We start from the raw sequence: 21,196 nt of genomic DNA on the forward strand, positions 1-21,196 counted from the left end.
ATTATTAATTTTATTAGTGGAGAATCTGGACCAAATAATTTTTCCTTTTTTCCTTCTTCTTTACCAATTTTAAAACTAATGTTGATGAAATTATTTTTTTTCATCCTTTATCTTTGCCCAAAAGGTGGGAAACGAAATGTGTGTGAGGAGTGATGAGAAATCCGGCACGTGCGAAGGATAAGCAGCCAAGCACGCAGCTCTTGATGTTAGAGTTGACGGATTCAAAGGCAGCCATAGGTAGAATAATTATTAAAATCGATTTTCTTTATTTCTCTTATTACGCCAACGCCATGCTCATTACTCGTAACCCTGTTTTGTTGAATTCCACTTTTGTCCCCACTCTCATTTCAGATTCAGAGCATCGTTGCGCATCTCCACGCTCTCTTTGCTTCTCTTCTCGCACGGGTACTCCTCTCTTCCTGCTATTCTATTTTTTCATGCCACTCTCTAAAATCAAATGATTAGTTCTGAATCTACTGAAGAACTTTTCGTTTCTGATTACTTAGAATTAACGTCTCAGTTTCTACGTTCTTTAGTAACGATTGACGCGCATTCAATTTTTTTTCATGAACAATAATAATAAATTAAATTTTGTAATTGTCTCTGGGAGAGATCATGGCATGTTCCATGAAGCTTGGAGCATAATCTTTGAGAATGTAGAACCTTTCTGTGTGACTTAATGCAATCTTTGAGTGTACAAATACTTATAAGCAATCTTGTCTGTTTATGGAGCTATTATTGCCTTGTTCAAGATGACAAGATTGGAAGCTTTGCGATTCTTTCCTTTTAAACTGATAAACGGAGATAATTTGTTTCTGTAATTAGTCTTTCTTGATCTTCCAAAGCACCAAAAGACAGGACTGGTTCAGTGATAAGTGATAACTTCATTAGTCACATTTTCTTATTGGTTTTTCCTTAATGTCTCGCAGACATGGATACTGCTGCTGGTCAAAGTCTTTACCCATTACACCGTTGCAAAACTCTTCACCTGGTTTGTGGCAATTTTGTACTTCATGCAGACTTTTGTTAATCTCCTTACCGTGTGAAAAGTTATATTTTCCCATGTAATAAATTTACTTTCATTGTGTGAAATGAAGTCCCAAAGTTTAACTCAATGGAGATATGTTAGTGACTAATATTACCTACTGATCTCTTTCCGACTGTAATTACAAGATAAAATTTTAAAATATATTGTGATGTTCAAGAACAAGAAAAATAGCAAGTGTTTGAAATTTAGTTCATGTGATCCAAATTTCATTAACTATATAAGTTAGATAAACACAGGGGGTCCTTGCTTGTGTGTTGTGTTCTGGCTCTGAGAAGATCATTTATTTACGTTCAACTGTATTAAGGTCTTATCTTATATACAGGTAAGACATGCCCAAGGATTTCACAATGTAGAAGGTGAGAAGAACTTTGAAGCATACAAGTCTTATGATCTTTTTGATGCAAACCTGACCCCTCTCGGCTGGAAACAGGTATTTGCTAATCCAAATGATCTCTGTCATTTAGGACGGATATTGGGTTATGCGGAATCTTGAGGTGTTTACAGTTATCAAAGAAAAAGAAAAAGAAAGTTTCAGACTTTCCGTAGAGATTGATATTGGTGTTAACTGTTATGCTTTAGCATTGTTATAATTTGTTTCTCATCAGAGAAACATGTGTTAGTTATCATCATTCTAGTTAGTTTTTTCCCTCATTCTTCCTCAGCAATATTTTTTTTAACTTCATGGTGGGATATTTGTGGCTCTATGACAGGTTGATAATCTGAGACAACATGTTAAGGCCAGTGGTCTTTCCAAAAGAATTGAACTAGTTATTGTTTCCCCCTTGTTAAGGTATAACTTCATTGTAATTTACTGATTTAGAATTCTCCCCAAGACTTTTACTAGTATCATTTTGTCAAGATATGTTACTCCTTTTATTGTTTCCTGTTAAGATTGTTTCTGACCAAGGCCTTAAAGGTTTATTGAAATTTGAAACATTACCACATAGGTTAATAGAGAGGGCGAGCCCTGGTGCAGCGGTAAAGTTGTGCCTTGGTGACTTGTTGGTCATGGGTTCGAATCCGAAAACAGCCTCTTTGCATATGCAAGGGTAAGGCTGCGTACAACATCCCTCCCCCATACCTTCGCATAACGAAGAGCCTCCGGGCAATGGGGTACGAAGTTTTTTACCACATAGGTTAATAGAAATACTTATAGATGATGTGAGTAGAATGAAGACATGATATGATGTGAGGGTGCATGAGAACTCCTTTACAAATTAATATATATCTCTCTAGTTGCTTCAAGTTACTAAGATAAGATTTACCTTTAAAAAAAAATTGAGATTTAGACTTGAATAACCATATATATAATAATAGAAGATGAATATGATTTTTTGAAACTACAATGTTTTACTAGCACAAATGTATTCGGAGAATGTCCCATGCCTTCATTACTTTTTGAATTATATAGTGTCCGTTAATCTATTTTATGTATATATATGTGTATATCTATCAGTTTGTTATGTGTCTAACATCTCATTATTTTGATGCCTTTCAAATATTATTTTAGTTTCAAATATGAGGACACTATGCTTTTCAATAAATGGTTTCAAATTTCTTTTTTATTCTGAAAAAGCAAGAAATACTGGAAACATTTGTGAGCAGGTTTTTCTAGTTTTATATTTAATATGTGGGTTATTTGTGATAAATATTGATCTTGATTTGGAGTTTGTCCTTTTAGTATCCAATAGAAATTATTTAAATGTAGTTTTGTGGAGTTGTACTGTTATTTGCACTAAATAACATATTATTAAGCAAACAAGATTCTTTGTCTAGTTTCAGGGATATGTTCAAATTACTAATTATTGCATTTCAGGACTATGCAAACAGCAGTTGGAGTCTTTGGTGGGCAACCATATACTGATGGGATTAATGTACCTCCCCTGATGAATGACAATGTGGGAGATAGTGGTCGCCCTGCAATTTCCAGTCTAAATGCCCCACCATTTATAGCAGTAGAGCTTTGCCGAGAACATTTGGTATGCAATATTGCAATGCAATGGTGATGAAGTTTTATTGCTTTGAAGTTAGGACGATTCAATCGATTAATTACTTTTCTGTTTGGAGTTTGACAGTACAAGCCAAAGGAGTGATTGATGTAATTGCAATCATTCCTTTGCTTTCTTTCTAGCATTCTGTTAGGAAATATAGATGAATTACTACTGAAGTTACATGCTGGCAGTTTATGTTACCATTTCGGAGCTTGCTTCTGCTTATATAGGGAACTGATGTCAGGTCATGTTGCCCATATGCTGTTTGTTTCTTCATTGAATCAAACACAAACAATATCAAATTCTTGAGGAGCAGTAGTATGGTCATACTTGGCATTCCCGATTTTGGCCCATTTATTTTTGTTCTGCAATTCAATTTGCTTTAAATTCCCTTTGTTTAGTCTTTAACTAAGTCTTCCAATTCTTGTTAAATAGTCTAGAGTTTGTTGATTCACTATAGGATGAGGACATGAGAAGTGTGTTGGCCGTTGGCTCCTTTGTATTGATTTATTCTTTTTTTTCTCGTTGAACAATTGGTACAGAGGTTGCTGGGTTTTACATGGCGTGTGGTCTTGTAGCTATTAGCAGATGACTAGGTTAGATTAGGTTATGCGCATAAAAAAGTTTCAAGTTTGAGCACACAGTATTTATTTTTACCCCCTTTCTGGTTGTTTTTAATGCCTCTTGACATTTGATTTCAACAAGTTTCTGGTAATTTTTTTTATTTCGGGTAATTCAGGGGGTGCATCCTTGTGATAAGAGAAGAAACATCACTGACTACCGACATATGTTTCCAGCTATTGATTTTTCATTGGTAAGTGATCTCTTTTGACCCGCTCATGTATGGGCTAGTGCTACCACAATTTGTTCTGATCCATAGTTGCTAGAATGGAATTCAAGTTTGATTCAATGGGATTCATACGTGGTGTAAATTGTGTTTAGATAGAAAATGATGAGGACATTTTGTGGAAACCTGACATTAGAGAGAAGAATGAAGAAGTTGCTGCCAGGGGACTGAAATTTTTGGAATGGTGAGTGATTAAATAATTTTGTTTTATATCAACAGAGTATTCATGTTCAGCAATAATTCAACAATAAGAATCTTATTGAAGAAAAGTAGGGAGAGACAGGAACAAAGAGTCTTGATTGTACTGAATTTAAATGTTCATATTATTAGGATTGAGGTTTAAACTGAATTTTTTTTAATTGGCTGGATTATGTTGACATTTTGCACTTTACTATGATAATGTCAAGACATTCATTCAGACAATGCACGTGGTTGCCCAATTTGAGTTTTGTCTTCCTAGTGTGCTTTTGTTGCATGGCATCTGAAGCACATGCATGCATTATTTCGTAATGATTTATGGCTTCAGATTTTAAGAGGTCTATAACTCACAAGGAAGATATGGGTTCATGCCTTTAACCAAACCTTTACTTATTGGTCCAGGTTGTGGACACGTAAAGAAAAGGAGATAGCTGTCGTTACCCACAGCGGTTTTCTGTTTCATTCTCTAAGTGCTTTTGGAAATGATTGTCATCCAAACGTGAAGAATGAAATCTGCACACAGTAAGTATTCCTCTGGAAGTATTGCCATGTCTTTTATATAAACAACACCATTCAGGTTTTGAGATATATGGAAGAAAGAACAAACAATAATGTGTTTTTTTTTCAATTGTCTGATGATCACCGAAGGATCAATTTGAATCCTTTAAGAAAAAATAGGAATTATAGAGGTTCAATTTTGATGCAATCGCTGTTTTGAAAAGTTTTAAGTTGGTTAGACAATGTATGAATGTCAAATTCATTAAAATGACATGACAACTCATTATTGGTTCATATTAGAGTAAAACTTTTTCTTTGTTGACTCTACATTAAAATTAAAAAATTCAACGTAAAAAAGAAAAAAGATCATATGATTTGTTCTACTATAATTCAGGTCCTCCACATTTGCGTTTTTTTCTTCTGCATTTATTTTTTGAGTTTAATTCTCTGAATTATGGAGTTTATTTGGTAATAATCTCACTTCCCTTCTAAAAAAAATTGCATCAAAAATAAAAAGTGGAAGAGAAGAGAAATTCACTTGAGGGATATTCCTTATCATCTCAACATAGCCTAAAATGTTTTAACCTTTAGGATTTATTTGGTGTTCCCCTAAAATTGAAGGTGAAAAACAGTTTATACTAAAATTTGTATAAATAACCAATTTTAAGAGAATATATAACTTTTAAGCAAATAGTTATTTGCAAGCCTTACTTGTATTTCAAAGCGCTAATTAGTTCATGTTGGTTTCTTTGTTTATACAGCTTTGCTAACTGTGAGCTACGTTCAATGGTTATCATTGACAGAGGGTGAGCATTTTATTTGCGAAAAAACTTACACTTAGATTTCTACAGAAAATTCACCTCTGAATTTCATTTATTATTTTTGCAGTATGATTGGTTCAGATGAGTCCTCTACCAACTATCCTGGCAAAGTTCCATATGGCCTTGACCTTCCTAGTGACGTTGCTGACCAGAAGCATCCAGAGAATGGGCAGGCAAACTGATAGTGGAATTTTCTTCATTTTTATGATTTCCTAATTACATTTATGATACCAACTACGATTACTTTTAAACATTAATTAAATGGACATCAATTTCATGTGTGAACTGTGGACGTTACGTTATTTCTTATTCAAGGTTATTGGCTTGTGTAGCTATTAAATAAATTTCTCTATAAACATATACAGGAGAGAAAAAAAAATTAAAAACAGTTAAATAAATTTTTCTTATAAATTAAAATTCTTTTTGAATAGGCTTAATTACCTATTTTACCACTCAACTTTGATAATTTCACATATTTACCATCAAATTTTTATTTTTGCGAATTTTATCATCTAAATATTTATTTTTCGCAAATTTTACTATTCCGCTAATCTTCTGTTTAATGTCTAACGGAAGAATGATGTGCCGTGAATGAGTTGGTGCCTGACTGCCACGTCGCGAATTTTTACTGCTAATGTTTTTGTTCCAATTTCAGACTCATATTTCCAGGGTTTTTTTCTACATCACAATTGCAAGTTACAAAACTCTAAAAACGTCATAAGTATATTAACTTAAACATCATAATGATTCGTGCCTCAAAATTACACAACAAATGTCTCAAATATAGCCTAACGAATAAACCCCCCTACTGGAATACCCTGGAGAAGATGTTTTGAAAAAATAGACTGGTTTAATTTTTTAATCTAATAATTTTCAGTTTTTTAAATTATATTTTTCATTGTTTTATTATTTTTTTGGATTATTATTTTGTTATGAAACAAAAAAAAAAAAACTTTAATTTTATAATTATATTAATTCCAACATGGCAGTCAGGCTCCAACTCATTCACGGTGCATCATTCTTCCGTTAGACATTAAACTGAAGATTTGGATAAAGGTAAAATTTACAAAACATGAAAATAAAAGTTCAGTCGTAAAATTCGCGAATCACCAAAGTTCAGTGGATATACGGTGGGTCTGTTATGTATCGTTCTATCTCTAGCTCATTCGTATTTTTGTAATAAATTTTAGCACGTCTTAGTCAAGTTTGGTATTTCATAATTTAAGTGTTTTTGCCTTTGAAAGATGGTATATGAAAATGTTTTTATGCATAAGTTAATTTTAGTTATGAGAGAATTTTTTTTAGTTTTAATTTTAATTTTTAGGAAAAAAATGTTTTTAATACCTATATTTTTATGAAATTTTATTTTTAGTCCTTAAAATTTCATATCATTCAATTTAATTCATATATTGTACAGAAAATTTGTTTTTAGTCTCTTCTCACACATGACATTACTTCTATTTAACTTAACAGACAGAATGCATTTTTTTGAATTTATTAAAATGATGTGAAATTTTAATGTTTTTTTAAAAAAGATAATATGTTTTCTCTAAACACATGGAACCATAACTTTTAAGGACTCAATTTGTCTTCGTTTTCATCATTATTATTCAACAATTATTGCAGATTTATTCTTACATTTTCTTATTTTATTTGTTTCTTGAACGCTATTTTCATGAATTCACAAGATAAATAGACAATGAAATACATTTGTCATGTAGGAAATGACATCAACATCATCTATAAAAAAGGACTAAAAACAAGTTTTTTTTATTTTTTAAATACAAGGATTAAATTGAATGATATAAAACTATCAAATCTAAAAATAAGGTTTCATGAAAGTATAAGGATTATAAACATATTTTTTCCTAATTTTTATTAATGTTTATGAAAAAAATTTATCCAAATAGGTTATACTAACCTCTGAAAACTAAAATCTCGTTTTCAGTCACGTGTCTGTTAGGGGCTGAAAAATCAAACAATCTGATTTTAAAGTGTATAATCACATTTTAAAGGACTACAAACATATTTCACCCTAATTAAAATGTATAACCAAATTAACTGTAACCGTTTCTTAGTAGAAAGTGTAAAATTTGAATTTCTAACTTCCTTTTAGTTGATTCCAGATGAAGAGCATCAAAAGGCTATTAGGGGCTTGCATGTTGCTAATTTTATTATTTTTTTCATATCTTCCTCGGTATAATTTTGAAGTATAAAATGTTGGCAGCTACGCATGCAGTTTTGTTAACTAAGAGAATGTGTGTCCCTGGAGGAGAGGAAATCCTAGTATAAAACCCTCAACCCTTCAGGGCGAATAGCACAGAACCAACTAACACAGACAATAGAAGGATGAGACCAGCGGCGACAACATTAATGCGACCCGGCTTCACAGTTTTACTACTTGGACTCTCGCTTCCGCCATCACGTTTGCTCTTGTCTTCCATGAGGTGAATTTCTGAATAGGAGGGGACTACCACATCCCAGAAAGATTTAGTTTTGAAAGATATCTCTTCTTTCTCTGGCTCCAAAATTGTAGAGACATCAGCTGGAGCTTTCATGGATAGTAATTCCATACTATGATCTTTTAAAACCTAAGAAATGAAAATCCCAAGTCAGATAGTAGTACTAAGAAATAAAAATAAGAGTACAAGTTCATTTTAACAATGACAAGCTTGTAGAGGCTATAACAAGAAAGTGGTTCTAGAGAATGAAAACAGTTAATATAGATAAATTGGCCATGGTAAACAATGACACTATCATAAGTGTGCTGCTCTATTCCTCATTGCTTTTGGTTTTCATGAGTGTCCAACAACATCATCATCATATTACTTGGCTTTTAACAGAGGCCAGGCAGCCGCTTCTGCAATTAAGTTGACATTTGAGAATAAAAATCATGTAATGTAATTCATGCCCCTCTATTCATGTGCATACTTAAATACATGCATGCTTTGTTTGCAAATCACCAGGTAGAGGGTTGATTAGGTAGTTGTTCAAAGGCTCTGGATAATATTATTTTGGACATCCCAAAATCAATAAATTATTTATCTCGTCAAGACAAGAATGTCCCTATATGTACATGTGGAAGTATCAGTTCAAAACTTTTAGACAAAGAACCTTTTTTCAGCAACAATACAGGTAATGCAAAATGACCCAACACAGGAGTAGTTGGTCTTCAAACCAAATCAGACATGGAAATAAATTCAGACGCGACAAGAAACAATATCTACTATTTCCCAATGGAACAAACCTCAACAGTTTCAGAAGGTTGCAAATAATCACATACATACACCCCTGCTAGCCATGGTGCAAAGACTCTTCTAGGAAATGGAAGGCTGCATCCTTTTCTGTCAAAAAACAAATGATAAATTTAACTAATCAAACACACCAAAGCATTGGAAGCCAAAATAACAAAATGTATCAATATAACTTATATAATTTATGTGTTGACATGATTGTCACTTTTAGATTTTTATGGCGGCATAACTCTAGAATGTCAGTTTCAGATTATACACACATTTAGGAGATGGATTTACTCTCTGTGCAAGCATGTATATCTATGTGGCAATGTGGCATTGAGTCCCAAGGGAATGTGCTTGGTCCCAGGTTCAAATCCCAGCTAGGCTACTTTGCCACTGCTCCATCTACCCTCCCTCTCTCCACACTAGGCCATGGACCTCTTTGTAACCAAAAAGAAAAGAAAACAATAGGGCACATAATGTAACATTACAAACTAGCAATGAAATCAATTGAACCTTGACATCAGGATCACAAAAATGACAAAAACCAAGGAAATCATTGTGAAATAACAACCTGCCTAAATGGTTAATCAGATCTCCCTGTGAACTGCAGGAACTAAGGCTGCATATATCTACCCTCCCCAAACCACACTAGGCAGAAGCCTCATGCACAGGATCACCGCTTTAGCTGCAGTTGTTTGAAACAACCCAAAGATAGGTGATAAATCCCACAGCCTCATTGCACAGACTTAAAGAGAGAATTCCAGTGAGTAAGAATTCAGGTAATATGTATATATAACGCAATAACCTAGTAATATTCCGATGGCATTACATCAGGAACAAGCATAAGAAAAACTGAAGTATATCAACGAGTAATATACCATTATTGCAAGTTATCTACCTCAATAAGTGCAACACTAGTTGGGGAACAGGCTTTTCAGCCGATATTTCATTGCTTACTTGGCTTCCAACATCATGATTGTTACCAGAGTCAACATCTACCTCATCACAGATTATATCCAATCTACTTTGCAGACTCGTAATGATATCTCCCTACACAGAATTGTGATCCACAACAATATAAGACAAAATCAGGAAGAGGGGAAAGTCAGTGAAGTTATCACTTTGTTCTATAATAAACTCATAAGTAGGGGTATCATCAACTAGTCATATTTCAGAACAGATATTTCCAAACAAATGTCAATCTTAACTCTTAAGACAGCCCTTGAATAAAAGGACGAAAGTTTCATCATAAAATAATGAATAGAATAAATATAGATAGTTATTAGTCACCTTTATATCAGTGATGGCTTGTGAAATAGGCTCTTTTGAATTCAGATATGCAAAAGAACATATCAAGCCACTAAATGAAAGAATACCAACAACATCTCCTTGGCTGCATGCTTTACAAAAAAAATATCTGTTAATGTTAGAAAATGAAGTTTTAAAACAACAGGAAAATTAAGAATAACAATAATAACCAGAATATTTATACAAAATAAGGCTGTAGGCAAGCATACCTTCAATAGAACTATCGTTCAGAAATGAAAGAAGCAATTCAACTTCATGCACACCATCTGATGAATATGACTCACTCTCAACAACCTAAATTCATAGAGAAGAAATAAATTTCTTATAAAATAATGATAACACAAAGAAATATCTTACAAATTGTATAAAAAATAGTTTGGGGAGAAATAAACCCAAACCATGGATAAAAGGAGTGACTCTTAATATTATACTATATCAGGGGAAAACAGATGCTCTTACCTAAAGCACAAGCCTGTGTAACGTACAACAATTTTAAGGTATAGCTTAACCTAAATGTATGCTCTAGATAGCATGTTAAGTGGGCATAAATTTGGTAATGTGACCATTTTTAGATCATATGACACTTTAGTACATCTCTACACAATTACCAAACAGCATAGAACTGCACACTAAAGCAGTAAGCAACATGAAATTCATATTAAATACGTTTTATAGATCATATCCAGTTGCTTGCACTTGGAAATTACGGTAATCAATAAGCTACAAGGTATTCTCTAATAGACAGAAATCTATTAACATTTAAATTTTAACCACTGTGTCAGTCATAGAAAATCAGAAAATCTCCAACAAATTGCAATCTTGTAACAGCTTATATTTAAATGATTCTGAACATCAAACTTTACTTTACCGATTGCACTGATGAAGCACTTGCCAATTAATATATCAACTCAAGCATTGCAGTCATTTTCTGGTTACACACTATGAATACCTTTGGCACTTATTGACATAATTTGTTCTAGATACCACAGATTTAGAAATAAACTATAAAAAAAGTTTGTCAACAATCAATTGCTAGATCCTGCTCCATAACCAAATAATGAAACGTGAGTGTACTTGCCTGTGGTGTGATCTAATTATAAAAGCTTCCACCCAGCTTCACTATCAACAATCTTGCAGAATATAGTTTCAGTATTCATCAAGGAATTTTTAAGAGACCAATGTCCAATTCAAACAAACCCTAATGACAAAACTATCTTGGGCAATGTAATATTCAGTGCAAAAAACCACTGTATCACAATGAAAACAATATCGTGGGAAGTAAACAAAGTACAACCAGGGAATTAACAATTCTGCTACTTAAAAAAACTGAAATTTTTTCTATAATTGGGGAATGAAATTGCTACTTACTTCTGACTAAAGTTTACTAAAGATAAAACAGCAACTAGAAACTAGGAAGTAAAAAGCCAAAAAGAAAAGCAGGGAGTAAGTAATTACCAATTTACCATCAATCAAGGCCTTTGCACCTGCAAGCTCTTTGGCATGAATAGATATTGCATGACGAAGAACATCACTCAATGTCTGGAACTTTGATGCACTGTCGCGTAATATAGGTAACCTTCAAGACATAACACCGTACCCAAAACTCAAATTACCAACAACTTCAGACTTCAATCTTTCATCAATATCACAAATTAGTGGGAATGTTACCTCAGGTTAAAGTTGTGCATGCACTTGAACGTCTGAAGGGAAGTTAAGACCTTCCCCATCTTAAAGTCACAAGGCCGCAAACTACTTGATGTAATATTCGAAGACAGTGAGCAGTTTCTACAATTCCACCTGCGCTAATAGCAACATCATGAGCATCACATCACATAAAAAAAAAAAGGAGTTAATTTATATGCATTGGATTTACGCTGTCAAATGCATACATTATTTATTTAGTCCATTAAAAAAATAAACAAAATCGAAAAATTATTAGGGTTACCTCCTCGGGCTATAAGAAATGTGAAGAAGCAGCCTCTCATCCCAATCACCCTCCAAAACCGGAGCTGCCTCAGCAACACCCTTCACGGTCTGAAACACAGAAGATACATAGTTAAAGACCAAGTTCAATACGGTGAAGTGGGTAGATATAACGTGGGTTGGATTGTTAAGGAAAAAGGGAAGCGGGTAAAGGTTGCGAGTTCGATGCCCTCCGCTAACAAAACTAACATTCTAATTGCCGATTAAAAAAATATATATATACGGTGAATTGGTAAGTAAGCAATTGTTGACACACCTGGCAAAGCATTATGGTTGAATTTTTGAATGCGGCATCGCTAACCCAAACGTATAGGCCGACGACCTTGATGCCGCCGACGAGCATTCTAGAAACCTGGCGGGCATGTTCGGCGACCCAATCCTTGTCGATGAACAAGGAAGAGGAATCGGCGGGGTTGGATTTGGTGCCCTTCTTCTTGTCGGGGTCGGTGAGGGCGCAGGCGGGCTCGGCAGAGTCGTTGTGTGGGGTGGGAATGAGGTCGAAGAGGAAGGCCCGGCCCAAGGAGGAGCTGAACTTGCCGATTAGAAGACCCACCTGAAAGTGGAATGGAATTGGGAGTGTTAGTTAGTTATTTGGGGGAGTGTGGGAGAGATGACATTGGAGTGAGTTAGTGCCTCGGATGGAACTGCGGATTGGCTGAGAAGACCCTCCGCTAATTTGAGTCGCGTTTCTTCTCCGATTACGCCTTTCGCCATCACTCATCACTCAATTGCTTCCTCCAAATAAACACCGGATCTATGCTTCTGCTTATTCGGTCTTGATGAATTCTCTAAAGCCTAACCATATTTATTTTAATAACTAAATACTATATATATATATATATGATCTAACGGCTATTATTTACTCTTGTTACCTTTCATAATAAAATCCTCATCTCACCTAATATGTCCCCCATATATATATATATATATATATAAAATATGTTGATAATTATAATTTTTTAATTAAATAATATTTTCTTAAAATTGAATTAAAAATTTCTTTCAAATAAATTATATATCTAAAATTTCATATTAATTCAAAATTATTTGTTATCTCGTTCATATTTATATAAATTAGAATTAATTAATTATATATTTTAAAATATATTAAAATATAAATTATTTAATTTTTTTTTATTGATGTTCAATTTTAACATAATTTAACATAAAAATCGGATTAATAAAAATAACATTTTATTTCGGGTTATAAAAATTGTTTGATATTTCTCCTCGTTTAAAATCATCACTTTTAATTATTATTGTTAGTGAAATATATTCTATAGTAACTCATTGAACTAAATGTTGTTCCTATTGGCACTTTGGGTTGGTCCTCCCCCATACGTCATTAGTTTGTGAAACAAATTGCTTGGAAGTGGTTTTGCTTTTTGAGGGAAACCGCAGGGACAGTCATTGGGACGCATTTCATGACCATGTAGATGTGATGAAGAACATTCAAGTGTTGTTAGAAATGGTGTAGAGCGATCTTTTCACCCATGTCCCTCGTGAGGCTGAGGATCTAAAGATCTCACTGCATATCTATTGTTGATGGTTGCTCCTTTAGATTTGTTGGAGAATGACATGGTCTATCAAGATAGTCGCCACTTAAATTAGTTTTTCTCTTTTTTATTTCTCTTGTACCCCAAAAAAGTTGAGCATAAATAGTAATATAAAATTTAATATTACTGCTTAATATCAAAAGTATAAAAATTAATAATAACATTAATTATATTGAGCAGTTTCAAAATATATAAATAATTTATTTTAATGTAGGTATTAGTATAATATTTAATGTTATTATTATAGTATTTATATATTTAACTTTTTCCTATTATATTTTGATTTTGGAATATATTATTAATATATATATAGGTGTTGAATTTTATAATAGTTACTTTATATTATTGAATATATATATATATATATATATATATATATATATATATTTTGAATATAATTATATTTTAATTATTAAAAAGATATATTATATTTAATAAATACAATATTTAATTAATTTTTTATAAAAAATACTAGGCTAATACTTAAAAACATTAAGTGCCATATTATTATCTATGTAATAAATATGTTAGTAATTTAATTCTTTACTAAATATAATTAGGATGATTAAATTTGACAAATCCAATGACTATTTTAATTTCGTGTGCCATTAAAGATTAATCACATCTTTAATTTTGTTACTTAAGAGTTGTTTATTTTTAGACACTATTATTTTTTTAATTATTTTTTATTTAGTATTATCTTAATTATATCAACTATGAAACTAATCATCAATTGGGGCTTGATCACACTTAATACTCATTCTTGATCACACTTAATACTCATTCTCCCTCCTTAATAATGTATTATGCGGGATCTAGTCTAGATCTTTTTCCTTAAACTTAGTGTGTGTTGTCAATTGAGTTGTACTCATAATTTTTTTACCATTAAAAGAGATTTGTGTCATATTGGGTTACTTAAAATTAACTTCTAATTATTTCTATAAATAATGCTTATGATTAAAAAAACATTTTATTATCATTTAAGGAGAATCATTTTATATGTTGCTTAAAATTATACCATTAGAATAAAATGTGTATGCATTACTTAATTATGGTATGACATGATGTGAATCAATTAATAAGAGATATAGAACTTAAAATTAATTGTTTAAATATCACCCAATAGAGACACTCTTAAAATAATCTTAAAATGGAACAAAGAGAATAGTAAATATCTTAAAGTTTATACCCATAATTATAATTATATATAATTAGGTGATTGTATAAAATTTTTAATATAACCATGGAATTCTTAAAAAATATATATTATTTCTCAAATTGGATTTAAAAAATGACTTGGTTAAACAACTCACTCCTAGTTGCAATTCCTACTTGAGTGCGTGCGACGTCACTTGCAAGAAAGAAGCTGAAAAACTAGGTTTAATAATTGGGCGAGGTGGGGGCAATCAGCTACATCCGTGCAGCGGAAATTGTTCCCTCATCAACCACCATTTGTCTATTCATTCATTTTCCTTCATCCGCACCACACACCTTCCTCTTGCTTTTCCTATCTCAACGCTTCCTCACAAGTCCACCATGCTTTCTCCGTCTCCCATCCCTCCCCACAATAATAATAAACAAATTAAATTAAAATATAATTTCAAATACTTTTTTCTTTCTTTCCCTCACTCACTCACTCACTCTCGATTTCCGTCTGAGAAAAATCCTTGGTTTGGTAATTTGATTCCCAAACGACTTCTCTTTTTGTTTCTATTTTCTTTCGTTTAATTTTCAAAGAATGATGATTTTGTTGTTGTTTTTTTATTTCCCTGCCAAGAAGGCACTTAATAATAAACTAATAAATTAAAACCCGAAAAGTGCAAAGCTTGTGAATAGCGTTTGAATCGTGTCATGCTTTTGGGGTTGGGGAAGAGTGTGCAATGCAGAAACTGAGATTGGCTTAGTGAGAGAAAAAGAGAGAGCGATGGTGGTGAGGAAAGTTGGGAAGTACGAGATTGGGAGGACGATTGGGGAGGGAACCTTTGCGAAGGTGAAATTCGCTCAGAACACCGAAACTGGTGAGAGCGTGGCCATGAAGGTGCTCGACCGTAGCACCATCATCAAGCACAAGATGGCCGACCAGGTAGCAAGCACTCTTAATTAACTTTCCTAATAAGCTTAATTTGCTTTCACTGTAACAAGTTTCGTGATTGCTGCGTTTCTAATTTAACTTTTCTATTTTGCAGATCAAGAGGGAGATTTCCATCATGAAGCTAGTTAGGCATCCTTATGTTGTTCGCCTTCACGAGGCATGAGATAATTGCTTTCTATTTTTTGTAATTAAGGGCATGTTTGGCTTCTTTTCTAAGTTGTCATCCAATTTCGAATCATGATTTTCAGTGTAGTATGGAATATGCTGTTATGTTAAGTAGGGGTTTAGAAGTGTTTTTGGGAAGTGCAAGCAAAACCAGAATTATAGAATTTCTTTTTTATTTTGATTGTTTGGACTTTTGGAGTGAGGGATTGTTCTGGAAATCATATTTTGATATTTGAGAATCTTCCTTGATTAAATGAAAAAAGGTTTTAAAAGAAGAGCCGTGCCGACTCAATATTTGCTGATAAGTGAGAAGTAATTATTAATGTTTCTCTTGTTCGCTGTTGCCACTCACAAGCGCTTGTTTCTGTTGTGAAACGTTGTTTTCTTCAGGTTCTTGCAAGCCGTACCAAGATTTATATCATATTGGAGTTCATCACGGGTGGTGAATTGTTTGATAAAATTGTGAGTAGCTCAAGATGGAACCTTTTTTTTTTTTGTAGATTTTACTCTGGCATTTATTAATCACCATTCAAGATATTGGAAATGTTTGATGGTGAATAATATGATTGTGCAGATACACCATGGCCGTCTTAGTGAAACTGACTCTAGAAGATATTTCCAGCAGCTTATTGACGGTGTAGATTATTGCCACAGTAAGGGAGTTTATCACAGAGATTTAAAGGTTTGCATTGCGTGAGATCTGAAAAGTTGTCTATTGTCCTTATGGTGATTTCTTCTAATTTTCTTTTTTGCCTTGTGCAGCCTGAAAATCTTTTACTCGATTCACTGGGAAATATAAAGATTTCCGATTTTGGTTTGAGTGCATTTCCTGAGCAGGTGAGCTTGTTGCCAAATAGCTTTTATATATGACTTCAACTCATGTTAGATATAATGATACCAAACTGCTTCAAACTTTTGAACATTCTCATAGGGGGTGAGTATCCTTCGGACAACTTGTGGGACTCCAAACTATGTGGCTCCTGAGGTAAATACTAGCCTGGCTTGCTGTTTAGTTAAAATTTCAGTAATTCAGCTTATGTCAAATGTAAATACTAACTATTCTTATGCTGGAAAATCTGCATTCTGCATTTGATTTTGTGGCCTTAGGTACTCAGTCATAAGGGTTACAACGGTGCTGTGGCAGATGTTTGGTCCTGTGGGGTTATCCTCTATGTCCTACTGGCTGGATATCTTCCTTTTGATGAGCTTGATCTAAGCACCTTATATAGTAAGGCATGAATTTAAACATGTCAAATATATAGTTTACTGTAGAATAGATTGTAATGCAATTCTAAATATTTATCTAGCATATATTGAAATACATCAATTATTATTTTTGAGCCATTTAACATGATAATAAGTGGTAAACAATTTGCTATTATGGGGTCAATTTATCTATTAGCTTCATGTGGTGAAAGAGTATCCAAATCAGCACATTGACCCTGAATTCTGAGTGAGAATTGGAAATGAGATTTTTCACCATTAGTCTCTTGCATCTCTTAACAAGCGCTGGCTATGGTTCTGATAAGCTACGAGTTCTTCTGATTAACACTCTTTAATTCTGTATTCAAAGGCTCAAGAAATATAGCGTTATCTAATGGTTGCTAGTCTAGAATGTTTTCATCAAAATGGAATTCGGATTGTTGTTGATGCTGACGTTTTTTCTGTGTTTTTTTTTCTTTCTTTCAGATTGAGAGAGCAGAGTTTTCATGCCCTCCTTGGTTTCCAGTGGGAGCAAAATTGTTGATACATAGAATTTTGGACCCAAATCCTGAAACTGTAAGTGTTTGCATTGCACAACAAGAGTTGTGAAACACAGCCTTTCACTGCCAATTTAAAATTAATATTCTTTCTATGGCCACAGAAGTAGAAAATGAGTTGAGTCTTTGATGATACGTTATTATGTTGTGATACAAAGGCATCTAAAAAATCCAAGAGTGTGATGCTATATAGTTCTCATGCTTGAGTGTGAACTATATGATTTTACCCCTTTAAAAGTGAATGGAATTGGTAGAAAAAATTATGTTTGTATTGAAAGCACTTAATATTCAGTTGTGGCATGTTATGATCTATTATTTTTCTCCATTTGGATATCAAAACAAAATATTTTGAGTTTCTTTTGCTGACAGTTGTTGATACACACCGCTAACTTCTTTATTTAGACTAATTTTAATATGTCAAAGGGATGACATACTGTAAAAGTTTGTATTTCATACTGAAATGGTTGGACAGTTTAGTACCCATAACATATCCCCTATAGAAGGAGCCATTTAGGTTGGACATGCATAGCCCACTTTACTTTGTGCTGAAATTTAATTTAATTACAAAGAGTAGGAGTGGCAAATACCAACTTAAATGCTTAAAATTTTATGAAGAGTTCATGAATGATTTTAAATCTCTATCAAGATTAATAGATAAATTGAATAAAACAATATAGCACTTCTATTAATGTGGAAAGACTAATCTTAATGAAACTTAAGGTTAAACTCAACAATGATCCTTAATACTTTAGTTATTTATAAACTGTTCATGATTGTGATTGCACCTAGTTGGTGTGGGGCACATTTTTTTCCTCTCTATTTCATCCTTCAAAACTTGAATTAAAGTTGCGTTTCATCCTATAGTTCATGATCATTATTTCTAGTGCTGACACTGCATGTATGGATGAACATGCTCTATTCATATTTGAAGTTCAGGGATTTCTTCCATTGTATCTGTATTGGACCTTGTTTTTGTAATTTTGTTTGTGTAATGTACTAATACCACTTTACTGATGGATTTAAATCTTACTTCTCAATCCCGATTCTTGGAATTCTTTCTGATAAGTCTCTTTCCCTTGTTGTTTGTTATTGTGCATGTACATTTTCAGCGTATAACAATTGAGCATATAAGAAATGATGAATGGTTTCAGAGGAGTTATGTTCCTGTCAGTCTTCTTGAGTATGAAGATGTAAACCTTGATGATGTAAATGCTGCTTTTGACGATGCTGAGGTATGCTGTGCCCGTAATTTATTTTATTTTATTTATTTATTTTTCCATTTAAGCTAATCTAACTTCATTTTCCAGTCTACCTATTCAATATCATATTTTTAGAATGAATCTGACTTAGATTGGACAACACTGTTTTTGAATTATTTGTTATCATCATTTAAGGACTTTATTCTTTTTTTGGATTATTCTTTCTAGCTTAGAATTGGATTATCTAATTAGAGTTTTGGTTATATTACATTTTTGACATTTTTTATGATTGTATGAACTTGATATTTCCTTTCTTTGGAGAGTATTTGAAACATTAGTCGGAATAGCTCTCTAGGTTTGTTTATCAGGATTCAGGAGAGTAACTTGCCAGGAGAAGCACTTTTTGTTCCTGTTCTACATCAGAATCATATTTAATTAGTACTGTGTCTACCTCTCCACAATTCTGTTTAATAAAGAGGCATATCTAAGAACCATAAACAATAAGAATATTAGTAAAAGTTGTTCTGAATTATCTTATTCCCGGAAAACCATTCCATTATTGGCATGGCATCATTGAACTTCTAGCGTACTGAAGAAAGCATCAAGGATTAAAAGTGGGATTTTCTGTCAAGAATGCTGAATGTAATGCAAATAGTACCCGCGCTGTCATTTTTTACATTTGGTGCCCCTTCTCTTCAGTTAAAGAGGCTGGCTTGTTCTTTTCTATTGCATTTGAACTGTAGGTATCTTGTTTTGCTGACTTACTGATTATTTTGTTGCTGAAGGAACTGAGGGCTGATCAACAATGTGACAACGATGACATGGGTCCTCTAATGCTTAATGCATTTGACTTGATAATTTTGTCTCAAGGCTTAAATCTTGCAACAATCTTTGATCGTGGGCAGGTATTTAATTGTTTCATTGTGTTGTCATGAGGCCTAGTAATCACATCTCTAAATGGTCAAATAACATTAACAGCCCATGTACTATTCAGAAGGAACTTTACAGAACTATAGATGTAATCTTTTCCATGTTACAGGGGTCCTGTGATGTAAAATATATCATTGCAACTCCTATCTTGTCATTTAAGGGTCTGAAACTCATAAATATTTTCCATATTTCGGGGTATGATATCTGATTTGTCTGTCTAATACCCTTGCAGGACTCTGTGAAGTACCAAACCCGTTTTATCTCTCAAAAACCAGCAAAGGTGGTTTTATCAAGTATGGAAGTTGTGGCACAATCAATGGGATTTAAGACGCATATTCGCAACTACAAGGTTGGTAGCCGCCTAGTTGATAATGCATAGTTGATTGATTACTCTGCTTTCGTTACTCTGGAGTCTTTTGCATCATAATTTTGTCCATTTACATTCTCACACAATTTTCCTATCTTTAGCATCTGATGTCATTATTTACATGAGATGAAACCTACCAAAGTTGGTCGTCGCCTGAAGTGATATTTATATGAATTTTCAGATGAGGGTGGAGGGTGTTTCAGCAAATAAAACATCCTATTTCTCTGTTATCCTGGAAGTAAGTTTCTATCCCTCTAGTTGAATGTCAACAGCCCCTTAACATTTTGGCTAAATGAATAATTCTTGTTTCTCTGTTCCAAGATTTTTGAAGTGGCTCCTACATTTTATATGGTGGACATTCAGAAAGCAGCTGGAGATACTGGTGAATACCTCAAGGTAAGTTTTTGAAATCATCAGTTGTGCCCTGGCGATTGCTTACATTTAATTTATGACAAAAGATACACTCCATAATGTTGCAGTTTTACAAGAACTTTTGTAGCAATCTTGAGGATATAATCTGGAAACCGCCCCATGAAGCAAGCAAATCAAGGATCTCCAAGACCAAAAGCAAAAGACGATAGTTTCATCATTCGTGATACCTTCTGATTTGATTGAAAAGAAAAGAGAGAAAAAAAAAAGTAATATGGAACACATGCTTTTAATTTAAAGAGGGGTTGACATATAGACGCATGTCCCACCATATCGAGGTATAAATACGGTTTGCCCTGGCTTTTTTTTTTAACAGCAATACTGTTTTTTCCACTTTTAATTCTCCAAATACCACACTTGAAACTTGAAAGATTGTGTCCCAAAATTTACTAGTAATTTTCTAGACACCAGGAAATCGATTTCTCCCGTCTCGACTTTCCACTGAGATTTTTTCTTTTGAATTGTGTCAAGGAGGTTGGTAACTCCAAAGTCCAAACCAACTTTTGAATAAAAATGCTGACAGAAGAAAAGTATAAAATCAAAAACACTAAAATTTTTGTTTAGGGACTAATATTTGCGAAAAGTTTAGTGATCAAAACTATATTGATCCCAAAATAATATTTATTTTCCTTTATCTCTTTTTCTCTTTACCTTTATAATTTTTTTATATTTTCAATAGCCAATCTTGAATACGACAACATGGTTGCAAATTGAATAAGAAACTTATGAGGAATAAGCTAGACACTCATACTGAATAGATATATA

The 21,196-nt window shown here is 33.2% G+C and overlaps 3 protein-coding genes across 5 annotated transcripts; 2 read left to right on the forward strand and 1 right to left on the reverse strand.

Moving 5' to 3' along the window:
- Positions 1–239: 239 nt before the first annotated feature.
- Positions 240–5,722, forward strand: LOC114409178 (phosphoglycerate mutase-like protein 1). Its single transcript, XM_028372527.1, has 10 exons — positions 240–405; positions 930–991; positions 1,371–1,478; positions 1,759–1,838; positions 2,865–3,027; positions 3,779–3,853; positions 3,982–4,070; positions 4,487–4,606; positions 5,344–5,388; positions 5,471–5,722. The coding sequence occupies exons 1-10, from the start codon at positions 291–293 to the stop codon at positions 5,583–5,585; spliced, it is 972 nt and encodes a 323-aa protein (XP_028228328.1). The 5' UTR covers positions 240–290; the 3' UTR covers positions 5,586–5,722.
- Positions 5,723–7,548: 1,826 nt separating this feature from the next.
- LOC114409179 (protein odr-4 homolog) lies at positions 7,549–12,729 on the reverse strand. Of its 3 annotated transcripts, none has more exons than XM_028372529.1 (10): positions 12,567–12,729; positions 12,190–12,486; positions 11,896–11,984; positions 11,619–11,747; positions 11,406–11,526; positions 10,160–10,244; positions 9,933–10,042; positions 9,541–9,692; positions 8,651–8,747; positions 7,549–7,994 (listed from the first exon to the last, which is right to left on the reverse strand). In XM_028372529.1, exons 1-10 carry the CDS (start codon positions 12,645–12,647, stop codon positions 7,701–7,703), a joined length of 1,455 nt encoding a protein of 484 aa, XP_028228330.1. In that variant the 5' UTR covers positions 12,648–12,729; the 3' UTR covers positions 7,549–7,700. The 3 variants fall into 3 exon arrangements, with proteins under 3 accessions (XP_028228330.1, XP_028228332.1, XP_028228331.1); XM_028372531.1 differs by lacking the exon at positions 7,549–7,994 and adding an exon at positions 8,027–8,263; XM_028372530.1 differs by lacking the exons at positions 7,549–7,994; positions 8,651–8,747 and adding an exon at positions 9,313–9,447.
- Positions 12,730–14,896: 2,167 nt separating this feature from the next.
- LOC114409180 (CBL-interacting serine/threonine-protein kinase 8-like) lies at positions 14,897–20,846 on the forward strand. The gene is made up of 14 exons (XM_028372532.1): positions 14,897–15,572; positions 15,676–15,738; positions 16,137–16,208; positions 16,321–16,428; positions 16,509–16,583; positions 16,678–16,731; positions 16,854–16,979; positions 17,436–17,525; positions 18,616–18,738; positions 19,491–19,610; positions 19,868–19,984; positions 20,184–20,240; positions 20,324–20,398; positions 20,482–20,846. The coding sequence occupies exons 1-14, from the start codon at positions 15,414–15,416 to the stop codon at positions 20,581–20,583; spliced, it is 1,341 nt and encodes a 446-aa protein (XP_028228333.1). The 5' UTR covers positions 14,897–15,413; the 3' UTR covers positions 20,584–20,846.
- Positions 20,847–21,196: the final 350 nt, after the last annotated feature.

Source organism: Glycine soja, chromosome 4 (genome assembly GCF_004193775.1).
Source record: "Glycine soja cultivar W05 chromosome 4, ASM419377v2, whole genome shotgun sequence".
NCBI classification, from domain to species: Eukaryota; Viridiplantae; Streptophyta; class Magnoliopsida; order Fabales; family Fabaceae; genus Glycine; species Glycine soja.